The following is a 15,894-nucleotide window of genomic DNA, read 5'->3' on the forward strand; positions in this document are numbered from 1 at the left end:
AACTGTTGTCAAGGGTTTGATAGGCATCACATCAAAGGAGAGCTTTGAGGAAGGATCTGAAGGTGAATAAGGAGGTAGCTTTGCAGATGTTTACAGGGAGCGTCTTCCTAGCATGTGGGGCAGTATGGGAGAAAGCTCGGAGGTGTTGGTTTGAAAATTTAACAAGGGGCAATGGAGTCTGACATCATGGGATCAGATGTGGGCGTTGACAGCTCAATAGTCAGTGAGAGATTATGGGTAAAGTGGGGATTGACTGTGAAGGGTCTGGAAAGTGAATACAGCCACATTATGTTTGATGGGATAGAGAAAGATTCAGTTGAAGAGGATAACAGATGGTGGACGGTAGTTGCCATTTGATTGTAATCATTCTTTCAAGAGTGTTCTGATACCAGTTAAGGCCCTGATTCATCAAAGTGTACAAGCATGTGATGCTTTTCGTGGTCAGTTGCCATGACATAAGTTCATGGCATAAAAACTGATTTACTTCAGAGCAGTGGTTTTCAAATTTTTTGGCTGCATACCCCTTTCCAAATAATGTAGTCCACCATGTACCCCTTTCCAAATAATGTAGTCCACCCCATCTGAGATAGGATCATAATGTACTTATGATTAGATTGCCAAATCTAACTAAATAAAATGTGTTGTCCACCATTACAGGATTTTTCTCACGTACCCCCTGACGAGAGCTCACGTACCCCTGAGGGACGCGTGCCCCTGTTTGAAAACCACTGGTAGAGGTAGTATTTTCAAAAGCACCAAACTGATGTACATGGAGTCTAAGTATTAGACTTTCAGTGAGAATCAGGAGCCAGTGAAGGGACTCAAAAAGAGAGGGGTGACATGGTCAAAGCAATGGGCTAGGGAAATTATTTTTGCAGCAGCTTTCAGAATGGATATGAGTGGGGCAAGACTGCATTTGTCAAGGCCAAAGAGAAAGATGTTGTAGTAATCACTGTAGCAGCCAACCTACTGGTGAATCTGCCCTCTTAGGCCCAGATCCTCAAAGATATTTAGGTGCCTAACTCACCCTGATTTCAATGGCTTATATGCCTAAATACTTTTGAGGATCTGGGCCTAAGGAACCCAATTCTCACTGAAAGTCTAATACTTAGACTCCATGTACATCAGTTTGGTGCTTTTGAAAATACTACCTCTACCAGTGGTTTTCAAACAGGGGCACGCGTCCCTCAGGGGTACGTGAGCTCTCGTCAGGGGGTACGTGAGAAAAATCCTGTAATGGTGGACAACACATTTTATTTAGTTAGATTTGGCAATCTAATCATAAGTACATTATGATCCTATCTCAGATGGGGTGGACTACATTATTTGGAAAGGGGTACATGGTGGACTACATTATTTGGAAAGGGGTATGCAGCCAAAAAAATTTGAAAACCACTGCTCTGAAGTAAATCAGTTTTTATGCCATGAACTTATGTCATGGCAACTGACCACGAAAAGCATCACATGCTTATACACTTTGATGAATCAGGGCCTTAACTGGTATCAGAACACTCTTGAAAGAATGATTACAATCAAATGGCAACTACCGTCCACCATCTGTTATCCTCTTCAACTGAATCCTTCTGCTTTGAGCAAAGCAAAGAGATTGTGGTTTGAGTCCCAGCACTAGACGGTATGAACTATGCACTAGAAGTCCATATTTGATGTTGTTACAAATCTGCTGCTTCTTGGATTGATTATATTTAATTCCCATGTGCAAAACACCCCCTTGACTCTCTGGTTTCCTCAAAGACCTCCTGTTGTTGCCCTGGCTTTCTGGATAATCTTCATCTGCAACAGGTTTGCCTCCTCCCAGGGCCAAATTTGAAATCATAGATGCATGGCAATACCTGAAAATAAAAATACAATTTTACTTTATAATTTTAGCACCATTTTTGGTCTTTCTGTCAGGGCAGTACCCAGGGCTCAACGCCTTCACCCAACTGTATTCTTAAAGCACTCTCATGGGGGTCTCTTGGTAGTGGTGCTGAGCATCTCTTGAGAAGAACATTATCTTGGAGAGACTGCAGTATAAATAGACAACATCCAAACACAGGCTGTGGGAGAAATGCAACATGACTGAGCAATGAGGTAGAGCATATCATGCTAATTCAACGCAGTATTAAAATACACAGTGTATTTGATTATTTATCCTCTGATTAACATTTTTCAGCAGGATTCAGAGGCCTTTTGGAAGACAAGAACTGGAAGATGTGCGTTCTGTTGCAATCACTATTTCTAGAGTATTCTGATACCATTTAGGGTCCCAGTCCAGCAAGGAACATCAACATGTACATACCTTTAAGCCCACTGAAATCAACATACCTACATAAAGAAGGAGCAGGTTGGGGCATGGCACAGTGGCTGTGTCACAGCATGCTGGGCAACCATAGCTGTGCCACCAATCTGATCACTGTATCATCAAGTAAATTGCTCTGGAGTAAACCTAAGGGACAAAGCTGTGCCTAATTGACAGCCTAGGATGGGCTGGGGAGAATTAATGCACTAACCGGCCCATTAGCTCAGAGTGTGGAAGAAGGCACAGAAAAGAAGTGGAAGGAGTGTCAGTACGGGGGAGAAAGTGGCAGAACCATGGTGAGACAGGCTTTGAGAGCCAGAGCTAAGAGACATCTAAGAGCCAGAGATTCTCACCACCCCCACCCTTGGTCTAAGGGGCTGAGGAATGTGATGTTATTGTAGATCAGGTGTGGCACAATGCTATAAAGGTGATGGGAGAACTCTCCAAATAAACTGTAGGTGGTGTTTACAAGCAGTGTGTCTCCAAGCAGTCTGTGTGCACAGAGGAAGACAGGAGCAGAGGGTGCACCCTGGCACAAGCTGAGAGGATTCCAGGCATGGGGGCCCATGGTACAGAACCTGGAGAGGAGAGTGAGAGAAATGTATAAGGGGTAAGTTAATCATGCTATTTTGATTAAGTGAAAAGGTAAAGGAGGGAATGAAAGATGATGAGAGAAAAAGAGAGGCAGAATCTAGGCTGTATATAATTCCTATTTAGAATTTAATAATGCTAACCTTTCTAGAGAGACTTTATACAAATCTATAGAATTCTATAGCTGGGATAGAATTCCCTTTTCAATTCTGTAGGCTTTAAAAAAATCTTATAGAAAGGATATCATTCTCTACTAAATTCTATAGGTGATTCAGAAATTTTTAATTTCTATTGAAACCTATGGGTTTCATTACATTCTACAAGACTTTCCATAAGAAAAGGGAGAATATGATAACCATCTACAACTGTCACAGGGAGGAAGAATTATTTATTCCCCATGGATCCTTTCTCTCCAGCATTTCCTTTAATTGAAATGCCATGGCTGAATGTTCAGTAGATTGCTGGACTCTAATTGTCTGTCTTTGGAGGCATGACTTTTCTATTTCATGCTCTGTCACCGGAAAGCAAAATGTTAATTCCTGACATTGGGTAGATATATTTTAGCACTTCAAAGTTCTAGAGATGCATGGAAGCTGAAGAAAATAATTTTGAACATAGGATAGAGAAATTCTGAACTGCAAAATAGATATCAGATGTTTCCTCATGTCAGAAGCATTCTTAGAGGGCAGCATCAAATTGCCAAGGATGGTGAAGTTGAACTGAAATCTCAGCACCATTACCTGCACCGCTCTCACTCCACTGAGCAGAATGTTTCACTACTATGAAGTAGCACAGTCCTGAGCTAAGTAGCTGAGTCACTGCCTCTAACAGCCTCCTCAGAGTAACTAAAGCTCCCAGGCCTTCTTATCGATATCTGATTCTAACCAAGTGCTGATGCTGGGTGAGCCCAGTGTGTAAAAACAGGTAGAAATCGAAAGGCAGCATCTCACATCTGTATTCAGTAATGTGGTTGGCATGTCATTTCACAAGAGATGAAGTTTTACTCGGAACCAGCACCAGCATGAAAGCCCCCAAATTGAAAGGGCTGGAATGTGGAGAAATAGAAGTGCTGATTAGTAAAAAAGAGTTCTCTGGCTCTCCCTACTCAGACCCTCTGATAGGAAGAGATCTGCTGGCTCACCCCTTCCCAGGGGGAAGGGAAGGGAGAATGTGCTGCCACTAGGAGTCCCTACAAAGGGTGTGAAGCACAGACCAGGATCAGGGATTATAGCTCCCTGGTGTTCCATTGTAATGGAAGAACGAGCAAGTGGGGGCCATATGGGTGACCAATGGGATACATGGTTTAGAAGTTTCTGAGAGAAACTGCAGCAGCGAGATGGAGAAGACTGGAGAAACAGGAGGGCAGGGAGAATAGGACATGTGAGAGAAGCAAGCAGAGAGTGGGTCATTTGGCTGTGTAGAGCACAGAAAAAATAGCATAGGAATTGTATTTCCTCACTGGTCCTATGAACTGATGGGGAAACTGGCGCATTGAGTTGCCTCACCCTCCAGTCCCCCTTCCAGTGGGGAAGCTCAGAGCTTGAGGTTAACTAGTTAATGTTTGTAAAGCATTTTGAACATGAGAGAGAGCAAGGTCCATGCTAAGTAATATTAATTCCGGCAAGGGGACATTGCGCCAATGTCCTCTTGCTGCCAAAAAGAGAGAAATATCCAGCCTGTGATTTCAGCATGTGTACAGGGCCTTAAGCAGTCATTTGTGGTAAAGGCCAGCTCTGACTGTGAATTCTCCAGCTTTTGTCATTTATGTCAGACTTTAAGATTATTGCGTTCAATTTAGAAACTAATAATTAAATAAATTCCATAGAATTTGGTGGCATTTGGGGTCTGACTGACACTCTCTGACTTACATGGACTACCCTGATTTTAGCAACAATTAAAAAGAAAATCAGAGCCTTCCCACCCCCATCGACCTCCTCTTTGATGCAGAGTGAGATTTTTGCAGAGTACTTTTTGTTTGTAAAATCTCACCCTTGGACTGGAGTGTGCCGTCTCCCTGGAGTGCTGTGCCTCTCCTGATAGGGACAGCTGGAGGAGTGTGAGTTGGAGAGGCAAGTGACACTGCCAGTGCAGGTTCATGGAGATTGCATGAACTTTCGTGGGGAGGCAAAAAAATGCAAGTAGTCAGTCTGCCTTCCCGCTCACAGAAAGGGGGAAATTTGTCTGACTAATCTGGAATAATTGTTGAGGGGAAGAGCAGAACATGAAAGCAGGTGAAGCAATGGACATGAGTCACTCACATTTCAAAAAGGCTTTTGACACAATACCACACAGCTCACAGATACAGCAGGTCAACAAGTATAAAGAAGGTGCAACCTAAGAATGCGCAGGGGACTGGTTAGGGGGAAGTTTGCCATAGGCAAAGTTTACAGGTCAGGCAGGTGGACAATGATAATTATTCATTTTTTGCAGTGTTGTTGTCTGTAACCCATTAACTATCCTTCCTCCTATGACTGCAGTGCAGAGGTGTTAATTGTCCACTTCATTTTGCATGGCTTCTTGAACATCTGTTAACTCCTTATGCTTAACAATCTGTTCCACTTTGTCTTTAGCTGTGACACTGAGTACCTTTCCCAGACCTGAAAAAGAGTTCTGTGGAGCCTCTTTCACCAATAGAAGTTAGTCCAATAAAAAGTTTTTATTTATTTTGGCACAACTAAGAACCCAGTTCTCAAATCTGGCTGAGCTGCACTCGGAAAAGGACCTGAGAAGGGACAAAGGTTACTTTGCTCCAGCTCTGTTGCCCTGCAGCTCCTGGGGCCTCAAGGCTATTACTCCCAACTGCCAAAGGCTCCAAGGGGCTGTTCCAGCAGCTGAGGATTGCCAGAGCAAAGTGACACCCTGGCCTCGCCTCCTTTGGCCTGGCCACACCCTGACCTTGGGGTGCAGTGGAAGTGGCACAGAGCTGCCTATGCTGATTATACACAATCTTGTGATTTTACCATGTTGGGGGAATTCTCAGCTAGTCACGCCAGCTTTATGGCCCGTTTGCACCACTGGAGTAGTGCAAAGTGGCCCAATTGGCACGGAGGATCAGCCACATATTGTGCATGGCACTTTACACACTCATTCATTAGTTTCTGGACCTGATTCTCCTGAACCTTGAACAACTGTGCAAAATGGGCTCGATCATCAGTTGTGTTTGGAGTCTCTTTGGCACTGTTGAGCAGGTAAGGGTAGCTTGCAATTAACTTTATGTTCTCCTGATCCCCGGAGCTATAAGGGGCCAATTTGAAGAAGGAGCGGAGAAGTCTGAGACCTCTGCTGCATTTCTTTGGTGATTAACATAGTGTTACTGTGTCCTGGGTTTTGCTACTGTGAACCTGGCTTAGAAAGACAAACAATTACAGCTGATTAATGTTTATAAAAATGCCATGTAAAATACCACAAAATTACTGCAAGCACAGTAAAAAAGATCACCAGACAACCGTAACATGATGAATTCAATAACATTTGCTCTGAATTTTGTGCTGAAACTGCATTTGCAATGATTCACTACTATGCTTAATTTTGTCATGGAGTATTTTCCCAGAGATTTCACACAGCTAAAGGAAGTATCTTTCCTAGAGCAGGCAGGACATGTAGGTGTTGGTAAAAATAATTGTTCACACGCTGTTCTGTGCACACATGGATAAGCACTCAAATTACTGAAATGAAAAACAATCCAGTCTCCTTTAGGTATATCTCAGCCCTATCACTTTTCTCTTCACTGCATCTTAGTCCCTGTCCATAAAAAGGCTAGTTCTCTTAGATGCCTTGATAACAATATTATTTATATCATGGGCCTTACTGGATCTGGACATTTTTTAATCACTCTAGTATCTACAGCATTGCTCACAAAACTTCACCCACTGGAATTTTAAATGCCATCTAGAAACAGTGAGGAATTATGTGCAAAAATGCTGGGTGGGGATGCATTACGATAAACCTGTTAATTACATGGTCACATAGTATTTTTTTCCACAGGGCCCCTGCCTCACTATACAGCACAAGCAGTACTCACTGAATAGAATCAATGTTCTGTTTTATACTCCTCCTGGCTCCATGTCATTTTTTACTGCACGTTCTTTGCTGTGAGTACAGAATAATCCATTTCCACTTGGGCTTTTTTATAGAGCACATAACGATCTTTTTTTATAGCGTACATAACTGTGAGTGGTTCACAAACATTCAAGAATTTATCTTTACAACAGCTCTGTGAGGAAAAATAATAGTATTATCCCAGATAGGGAACTGAGGCACGGAAAGATTAAGGTCAAAATTGTCATGTGTCCACTAATTTTGGGTTCCCAGTATGACATGCCTAGGGCCTAGTTTTTCAGAATATTTAACATTTTAATAGCACTTTACATATTCAGAGCAGAACTTCCATTTATTTCGGTTGCAGTTGAAAAAAGCTCAGCACTTCTGCAAATCTGGCCCCAGGTGTCTGCTGTTGGACACTGAGAAAATGAGGAACACACAATTAGTGGCCACCTTTGAAAATTTTGCATTAAGTGACTTGCCCAGCATCATACAGGAACTCTGTGGCAAACACAGGGATAGAATACAGTTCACCAGGGTGCAATCAACTGCCTTAATCACAAGACCAACGTTTCTCTTCCTGCAGTTCTCTGCTGCATTCACTACACACCTTCCAACTTCTTAAGGTTGCACAGGTAACCTTAATTCTGGCATTTTCCAACTTTTCAGAGCTTGATTTTAAAACATTTCTAAATCCTCTTTTGCATGTAAGATCATAAGTGTTTAAAAAAGCAAACTGATAAAATAGAAATTCTATTCTGTGAAACCATATTGACCCTCCCATGTCTCAACTGATGAGCTAGAACGTTTAGATCCTCAACACTGACCTTTGCTACTTGAGTTAACAAAGAAACCGGTAGGAGTAGTAGGTTATTACTCTATGTGGATCAGTCACAAGAGGGGAAAGATACAATTACTTTGCTGCTGAGTTTTACAGGCTATTTGCTGAGAGCAAAAGGAATGTGGAAACCTAGGACTCCTTGGTTCTATTTCAGGCTTTGGAGAGGAGTGCACTTCAACAGTGACAGAACCTTCCGTCCTGTATCCCCCTGAATCTGTTCCCTCCAGTCTTCCTCCCCCAGCTCCTGTCTCATTCTCCCATTGAAGTGGTTTTACAAGAAATTAAATAAATAAATAAATAAAAACAGTCTGAGGAGATACTGGCATGGAAAATTTCCAAAGAGTTACATTTAAAGAGTTAGGCAATCTTAACTGTAGGCATTGCTACCAGTGCAACCTATAACTATCTTTTCCAGGTCTTCTTCACAGTGCTAGATAGCAGCCCCTAGTGCATCTCTGCTCCTTCTGCAGCTGTGGAGGTTCTTCAGACATGCTGCAGGCACACCCCCACCATCTCCCAGGCCTGGGAAAGGGGCAGCACCAAAGACGTCCTCCTTTCTCCACTCCCAGACTAGGTGTTGCATGGAAGGAGCACATAGCAGACTGACCCATTTTTCTCAGGAGGGGAAGGGTGAGGAGGGAGCAGAGTTTCCCTGAGCTGCTGTAAGAAGAAAAGGAGTACTTGTGGCACCTTGTTCTTTTTGCACCCCACTCCTCTCTGTCAGCCTCTCCCTTGAATCCCTTCCCCTATCCAAAAACTCCTCTTGGTCCCCAAGGGGAGGGGACAGAGCTATGCCTACCCCCTATAGCAGCTCTCATTGGCTGTTCCTACCCAAAAGGCAGGGAAGTGGGAAAGGCAATCAATCAGAGGGGGCTTTCCCCTGGGCAGTCCAAAAATCAAGTGAAGGCTGGAGCTTTTCCAGTCAAAGAAGACTGGCTCCACCAGGGCCCCAAATCCCATTACTAACTATAACATCATAAGATCTGGGAACATTGCAATCCATACCAGCGTTATGATAGAAGTCTAGATGCCTCTTTATAGCTTTCACCACCACCTAGTTTATACTACCGACTAGGAGCTTTATCTCTATAATAAGAAGCACCTGCTCAACAGCAATTTTGACTTGTCGTCAAATTTATCTCCACTGTAGAAGCAATAACAGAAAAATAACACTTTATTTGCAGAATAAAAGTAATCCTATAGTGGTAAATATATTTACATACACATAACCTATGTAAATCGTTCAACATATATTCCAATTTAACACTCTGATACTGTTTTTGTTTTCCAACGGAGACAGCAAAGGTAAAGGATGAGAGATCTAAAGTCTGGCTCAGTTGGAACATAAACAGGTAAGTATGAATGTTCTCATTTAAAATTTCCTATATTCTTTTTTAATTTAAATGAATGTATTATTTACAAAAAATACTAACAGCCTTAGACATTATTTTTCTATTTGCTTACAGAATATATACCACATAGGCAGCTGCAATGCAAGTTTCTTCACACCACTTTACCAATGTATCTCAGTCTTGGCCAGGCAGGATTTATATTCATGTATGTGCAGTGTTGTATTAATTTAAATGGACTATATGGGCTAAAGGTGTTAACATAACCCAGTCATTGTCCAACGCTGGACAATGTTAAACAAGGTCTGGAGCTTGGTATACAGAGACCTCAGCCTGCTTAGCACCATGGAAAACACACCATTAAATATCCTTTTAACCTTTTATTAAAGATACAGAAAAGAAGGAAAAACAGTATTTAAAATGTAAAGTATTCAATACAGTTTTCATTTTAAAAGCTTTCATTCCTTGTTCCCTTTCCCTTTAGCTGGAGAGAGTTTTTAGAAGGTAAACCCCCCTGTTTGGTAGATGGTACCAAAGAAGGTAATAACAGTCCTTTTGGGGAAAAGAGAAGAAGTTAGTTGAGATGGGCTGGAGATGTCCTTGCTTTTGTTGTTGTTAAAGTCCAACCTTAGAAGGACAAGCCCCCTTGTTTGACAGTCTCTTAGATGGCAATAACTGTCATCCCAGGTTCTATATAGCATTCAGCTAGAGCCACTAGGGGTAGTGATGTCATCTGGGTCCTTCTGTCTGTCTGACCTGTTCTGGCCAGAACATCTCTCAAGATCAGGATGATGAAGGCTGGGACTCCAGGAAATGGTGGGGGTGGCAGCCATGATTGTGAAACTCACTCCAGTAGCTGATGTCTGTTCTTTCCATCTGTTCTTCTCTTTATTTCCTTACTTTCCCTCAAAAATCTCTTTAAGGACCCAAAAAGGAAGTGATGGGTGGAATAGCCCATCCCTCCATTATTTTGTCTACCAATTAGACCTAATATCTGATATACCAAGTTTGACTCATTAACTTCCGGCTCCACATCTCCTGTTTTTAAAAAGCATAATTTCAACAATTTCTTTGAATCATATCAATGTGGCCTTTTAGTTTAGACTAATTCTCTCTCCCTTTTGTACCCTATTCCCATCAACATTTGTTATTATAGGTTATTGTAACATCTTCTGAACTGTTATATACTTTTTAGTTGAGCTCACTATTTGGGTAAATTTGTTGGCCCAATTGAGACTACCAGCAAGTGAGCTAATTGTGGTTTGTTCTTTTGCAACCTGCATAACTGTGGGCTAAGAAAGGGACTAAATCTATTAAGTTATTCCTCAGAGTCACCCCAGAGCAATCACATGATAATTACTTTCTGCCACTAGGAGTCTCCATTAGATTCAGAATGGTAATCTGGAAGTACAAAACTGCACAGCATTGCTAATTCATTGACCCATCCATCAGTCCAGTTTTTATTTAGATACAGTTGCTATGTGACTGTCTAATACACAGACTCCAACTAGGCAGAATACTACCTTCTCTTTAGCCTTTCTGGCCACTAGAGGGCAGGACAATAAACCCACGTGTATTGAAATTAACTTGCACTTCATTAATTCTCAGAACTTCTTTGCATTTTGAAAACGTGTTTATAAAGTAAAGAAAATGAAATTAAATGTAATTATCACCTCATGTAGTTTGCTTTGTGTAAAAAAATAAATATTTAATGTTTGGGCTATCTTCAGTACCAGTTCTTCACAATATATGCAGATTTGACAGTTTCCATACTTTTAAGGTGACACTGTTATAACTGTGGAAAGATACAGCTGTCTTGATCCTTAATGTGCTTGTATGAACAGGACACCAAACTATACAATACAATACTGGATGCAAGAGAACATAACACTTGCTTCTGCTACACTGAAAAGCAGTTTCACACATAAGTTCCATTTATGAAGGCGTACTGATTTACCTTTTCATTTTTTATTTTTTTAGTTTAACATCAACATTAAATTTTGGACAGAAGAAAGTTAAACCTCTAGGACAGTTTCTGTATTAAGAAAAAACTACTTATATTTGAACATCAAAACACTATTAATGAAACCTTAGCCAAGAAGTTCACTGCAAGTGACCCTCTCGCTGAATTCGAAGGCGTTCTTTCTCCACTTGTAAACGTTCCTTCTCAATCTGCAGCTTCTCAGATTCATATTTTAAAAACTGCAGCCTCTCTTTCTCTAATTGCAAACGTTCCTTTTCGAGTTTTAATTTTTCAGTTTCTAGATCCAGAGGCTGTAAAATGGGTTTTTCCACCTGGGTGATGTCATTTTCCAGGGCAGGTTTTTCAGCACGCAGGGCCTCTAGCCTCAGTTTCTCCCGCTCAATCTGGATCCGCTCCTTCTCCAGTTGAAGTCTCTCATGCTCCAGGCCTACATGCCGTAATCGCTCCTTTTCGATCTGCAGGCGCTCTTTCTCCACTTGTAGTCTTTCAGCTTCAATATCCAGCCGCTGTTTCTCCAGCTCTAGTTTTTGTTTCTCCAGGTTTATGAGCAAATGAGAGTCCTCGTAGGCTAGCCGGGCTTGAGCAGAGCTCAGATTTCCAAACTCTTCAATGTGGGTGAAATCAGGTAGGTCACTTTCCTTTTTGGAATCTGGCAAAACTGATGACAAAATTTCCTCCTCTTCCTCAATGGGAAACTGTTGGGAGGAATGAGAAACATAATTATTTCATGTACCTCTTTATACCTGTCATAAATATAAAGGGAAGGGTAAACCCCTTTAAAATCCCTCCTGGCCAGAGGAAATCTCCTCTCACCTGTAAAGGGTTAAGAAGCTAAAGGTAACCTCGCTGGCACCTGACCAAAATGACCAATGAGGAGACAAGATACTTTCAAAAGCTGGGAGGAGGGAGAGAAACAAAGGGTCTGTGTGTCTGTCTATATTCTGTCTTTGCCGGGGATAGACCAGGAATGGAGTCTTAGAACTTTTAGTAAGTAATCTAGCTAGGTACATGTTAGATTATGATTTCTTTAAATGGCTGAGAAAAGAATTGTGCTGAATAGAATAACTATTTCTGTCTGTGTATCTTTTTTGTAACTTAAGGTTTTTGCCTAGAGGGGTTCTCTATGTTTTGAATCTAATTACCCTGTAAGGTATCTACCATCCTGATTTTACAGGGGGGATTTCTTATTTCTAATTACTTCTATTTTTATTAAAAGTCTTCTTGTAAGAAAACTGAATGCTTTTTCATTGTTCTCAGATCCAAGGGTTTGGGTCTGTGGTCACCTATGCAAATTGGTGAGGCTTTTTATCCAACATTTCCCAGGAAAGGGGGGGTGCAAGTGTTGGGAGGATTGTTCATTGTTCTTAGGATCCAAGGGTCTGGGTCTGTAGTCACCTAGGCAAATTGGTGAGGCTTTTTACCAAACCTTGCCCAGAAAGTGGGGTGCAAGGTTTTGGGAAGTATTTTGGGGGGAAAGACGTGTCCAAACAGCTCTTCCCCAGTAACCAGTATTTGTTTGGTGGTGGTAGCGGCCAATCCAAGGACAAAGGGTGGAATATTTTGTACCTTGGGGAAGTTTTGACCTAAGCTGGTAAAGATAAGCTTAGGAGGTTTTTCATGCAGGTCCCCACATCTGTACCCTAGAGTTCAGAGTGGGGGAGGAACCTTGACAATACCATATTAAGCCAGTTACCCCCACGCAACCTCACTGAAAATAGAGCACACTTCTGTTGTTTCTAGTGATATCTCAGAAGTTATTCCAGACATTCATTTCACTTGTTCCCTAGACAATTTGTGTGCTAAACTCAAACCCTGAGTTTTCTGCTGTTACAAAGGCATAGCTTATTTGATCAGCAACAAACTCACATGTGGTCATGAAACACAGAAGACAATTTCTTCAGTACACCCCTACTGTAAAGATGCAGAAAAATCGGCTGTTTATTCTGCAAAGCTTTGTTTAAAAACAGGTTGTGGATTTTTTAAAGAATTTTATTTAGATGATCTAAAAGAATTTTCATATTTACTGCAAGAGAACTAGGGTTAATAAGCAGGCGTTATTTTTAGTTTTCATACAGGTTCCATGACAGGCACCTGGGACATTCTAGGAATTTCTTTTGACCAATTATTTAACATATGAATTGGAACTGTAAGCTATTCAGTTATGTAACATAACATTGCTTTAACTAATGCTGTAAAGGTTCCATCACTAAAAACAGTTTGTTGTGTTTTATTTGAGATCTGCGGCCTTTTTTCTCATATGTTCCTGTGATGGGGTGTCCACCCCACATAGGAATAGATGGGGTTAAGGTGGCCAGGTAGGCCTATAAACTCCACAGGCTGCACCTAGAGGAAAAGCCAGGGAGCAGGAATTGATTGCAAGCAGGCTCAGTTGGGAAGGAACAGGCAGGGCCTATAAAGCCAGGAAGCTGGCAGCAGACAAGGGCTGCTGGGAAAGGGCAGTCACTCCCTTGAAAGAAGGAGGAGGTTTTGGAACTGGTACACCCAGAGTAAGGAGGGGAACCAGGAGTTGTAGGAATCAGTCCAAGAAGCAGCAATGAGGGCTGGGAGAGGAAAGCCCAGAACTGCTGGGTGTATGGTTGCTGGATTGAAACCCAGAGTAGTGGGCAGGCCTGGGTTCCCCTACCAGCCACTGAGGGCATTGTATAGACTGGCAGGGCAGTGAACGGGAAGACTGCCTGGGTCACTGTGGGAGTGACAGAGAATTGAAGGACTGTACCCCAGAAGGGGGGAAACGAGTGACTTAGCAGGAGGGCTGAGTCATGAAGAGGACGCTGTGGTTCCTGGGAAAAGAGAGGTGCTGCAGACCTGGGAGAGAGACGGTGTTATGGCATGCAATGACGGAAAGGGGCGTAGCCCTTAAGAGCTAATCCAGAGTGACCAGGAGGAGGTGCCGGACAAGCAGTGATCGTGCACCCCGTGACAGTTCCCAGCACTTCAAATTGTGCTAAATGGGGACAAGAACAAGATTTGTTTAACTGATCCTTTAGTTATTTTTATTCTCTCTTTTACACATTCTGGCCCGAAGCCCTGGGTACAGAGGGACCTTGGGTATAGCAATACTGGCGTGGTTCCACAGGCCTGGGGGGACTCTAAAAGTTCATGGAGGGGGTATATACCTGTGTGCTACAGAACCATGCTACATAAGTGGTCACTGTGCCCCAATGAACATGGGGTTTTGGGTTCTGGTGGGGACCAAGTCTGCGAAGGAGCAGCACCAAGGCCAGTGGATCCAGGACAAATGTGGATTTACTGGCTATTCCTCTAGTGCAGGAGGAACTCAGAAACTGTGGGGGTAATTCAGCCTTATTGTTGCAATAGTGGTCACAAAACAGTTCCAATGTCACCCTAGCTTAGGAGAAAAATTCTTTCCCATCCTGCATATCTCCCACACCTCTACTTGGCACCCTTCCTAACTGTTCAAGCCATGCATTGGGTACAGGATTTACCCATAAATCAAATTTTTCTCATGGCTCCTAAAGTTAAAAAAAGAATAAATCTGCTTTGTTTTGGAATGTAAGGAACAGTATCTCCCCAGACCTGTATTCAACATGACCCTACAAAACCAATTATTGGAATTCCATCTGATTGACAGTCTCAGAACTGGCAAGATCACTCCCACCCGCCTCCTCTTCTCCCCATGCTACTGCTCTATAGATTTCATTGCTGAATGGTGGGATGCTGCCTATTAGGAGTTTGATACCAGTTGTAAAATCAACCAACCATTTCCCTTTCCCAGTTCATCTCCCCTCTCCAGCAGGATTGTGTTATCATAGGTGACACCAGGACTGCTTTCTCATCCTTGTCTCCAGTTGGAAGTGGTTGGATTGTGAAAGAGATGGGTTACTCCTCCACCTATTCTAGTGTATGTGCAGGGGTGTGGATAGGAGAAATACTAAGCTAACTCCTCCTTCAGTCCACATGGATACTGCATCTGTTTGAAATAAATTAAGTCCATGGGAAAAAGGAAAAGGGAAAACAGAGGCATAAATATATTTAGAAGATTAATGAATACATGTATATTTAATAAAAAAACCCCAAGACTGTATGCAGACGTGTAGGTTGCTGGATTTTGAATATCATTCATATAACAACAGAGCTTGTCACAGGGGATTCTCTAATTCACACAATCAGACTGTCTTGGGAAATTATAATATAGAGGAGTACTAGTCACAAGTGTGGAGAAAGTCCCCAAGCTGGAGTGAAAAGAATGGCCATATTGAACACAACTACAGTACACTAACTACTTACTTCAAAATTCTGTGGATCCTCCTCCTCCTCCTCTTCCACCTTGATTTCTGTTAAAGATCCACTGGCTTCTCTGAAGTCTGTGATATTTAGCCATTCAAAACTGTTTTCATTTGTAAATCCCATTTTCTCATCCATCTCTTCATTAACAGAGTCATCTAAATCGGATGACGGAAGGTGAAACCCAGTGCCTACCAGTTTGATGTTTGCATTCAGACGCTTTCTCTTCATGAGTGCTCTCCAATCAAGGTATCGCCTTTTCACTTCTGTCCCTGTTCTTTGCTCTCCTTCACCTACAGCATTCACACACTCTGCTATTTCCTCCCAAGCCTTTCGTTTCATCTCATTAATTGTTGTATTAAGCTGCTTGGAAAAAAGTACCTCTTTCCTTTTTCTAATTTCTTTAAGGAGTGTTTGAGTTTCTTGAACGCTAAAATTGCTTTTTCTTTTTCTTTTTAATTGTTTCATTTTTTCCATCTTTAAATCTAATAACTGTTACTGCAGCTGACTAAAGAGATAATAT

At 42.0% G+C, this 15,894-nt stretch overlaps 1 protein-coding gene across 1 annotated transcript; it reads right to left on the reverse strand.

The window, feature by feature from the left end:
• Positions 1 to 9,561: 9,561 nt before the first annotated feature.
• MSANTD4 (Myb/SANT DNA binding domain containing 4 with coiled-coils) lies at positions 9,562 to 15,874 on the reverse strand. The gene is made up of 2 exons (XM_074957345.1): positions 15,375 to 15,874; positions 9,562 to 11,800 (listed from the first exon to the last, which is right to left on the reverse strand). Exons 1-2 carry the CDS (start codon positions 15,846 to 15,848, stop codon positions 11,225 to 11,227), a joined length of 1,050 nt encoding a protein of 349 aa, XP_074813446.1. The 5' UTR covers positions 15,849 to 15,874; the 3' UTR covers positions 9,562 to 11,224.
• Positions 15,875 to 15,894: the final 20 nt, after the last annotated feature.

The sequence above is a fragment of the Natator depressus genome, chromosome 1 (assembly GCF_965152275.1).
Source record: "Natator depressus isolate rNatDep1 chromosome 1, rNatDep2.hap1, whole genome shotgun sequence".
In the NCBI taxonomy this organism is placed as follows: Eukaryota; Metazoa; Chordata; order Testudines; family Cheloniidae; genus Natator; species Natator depressus.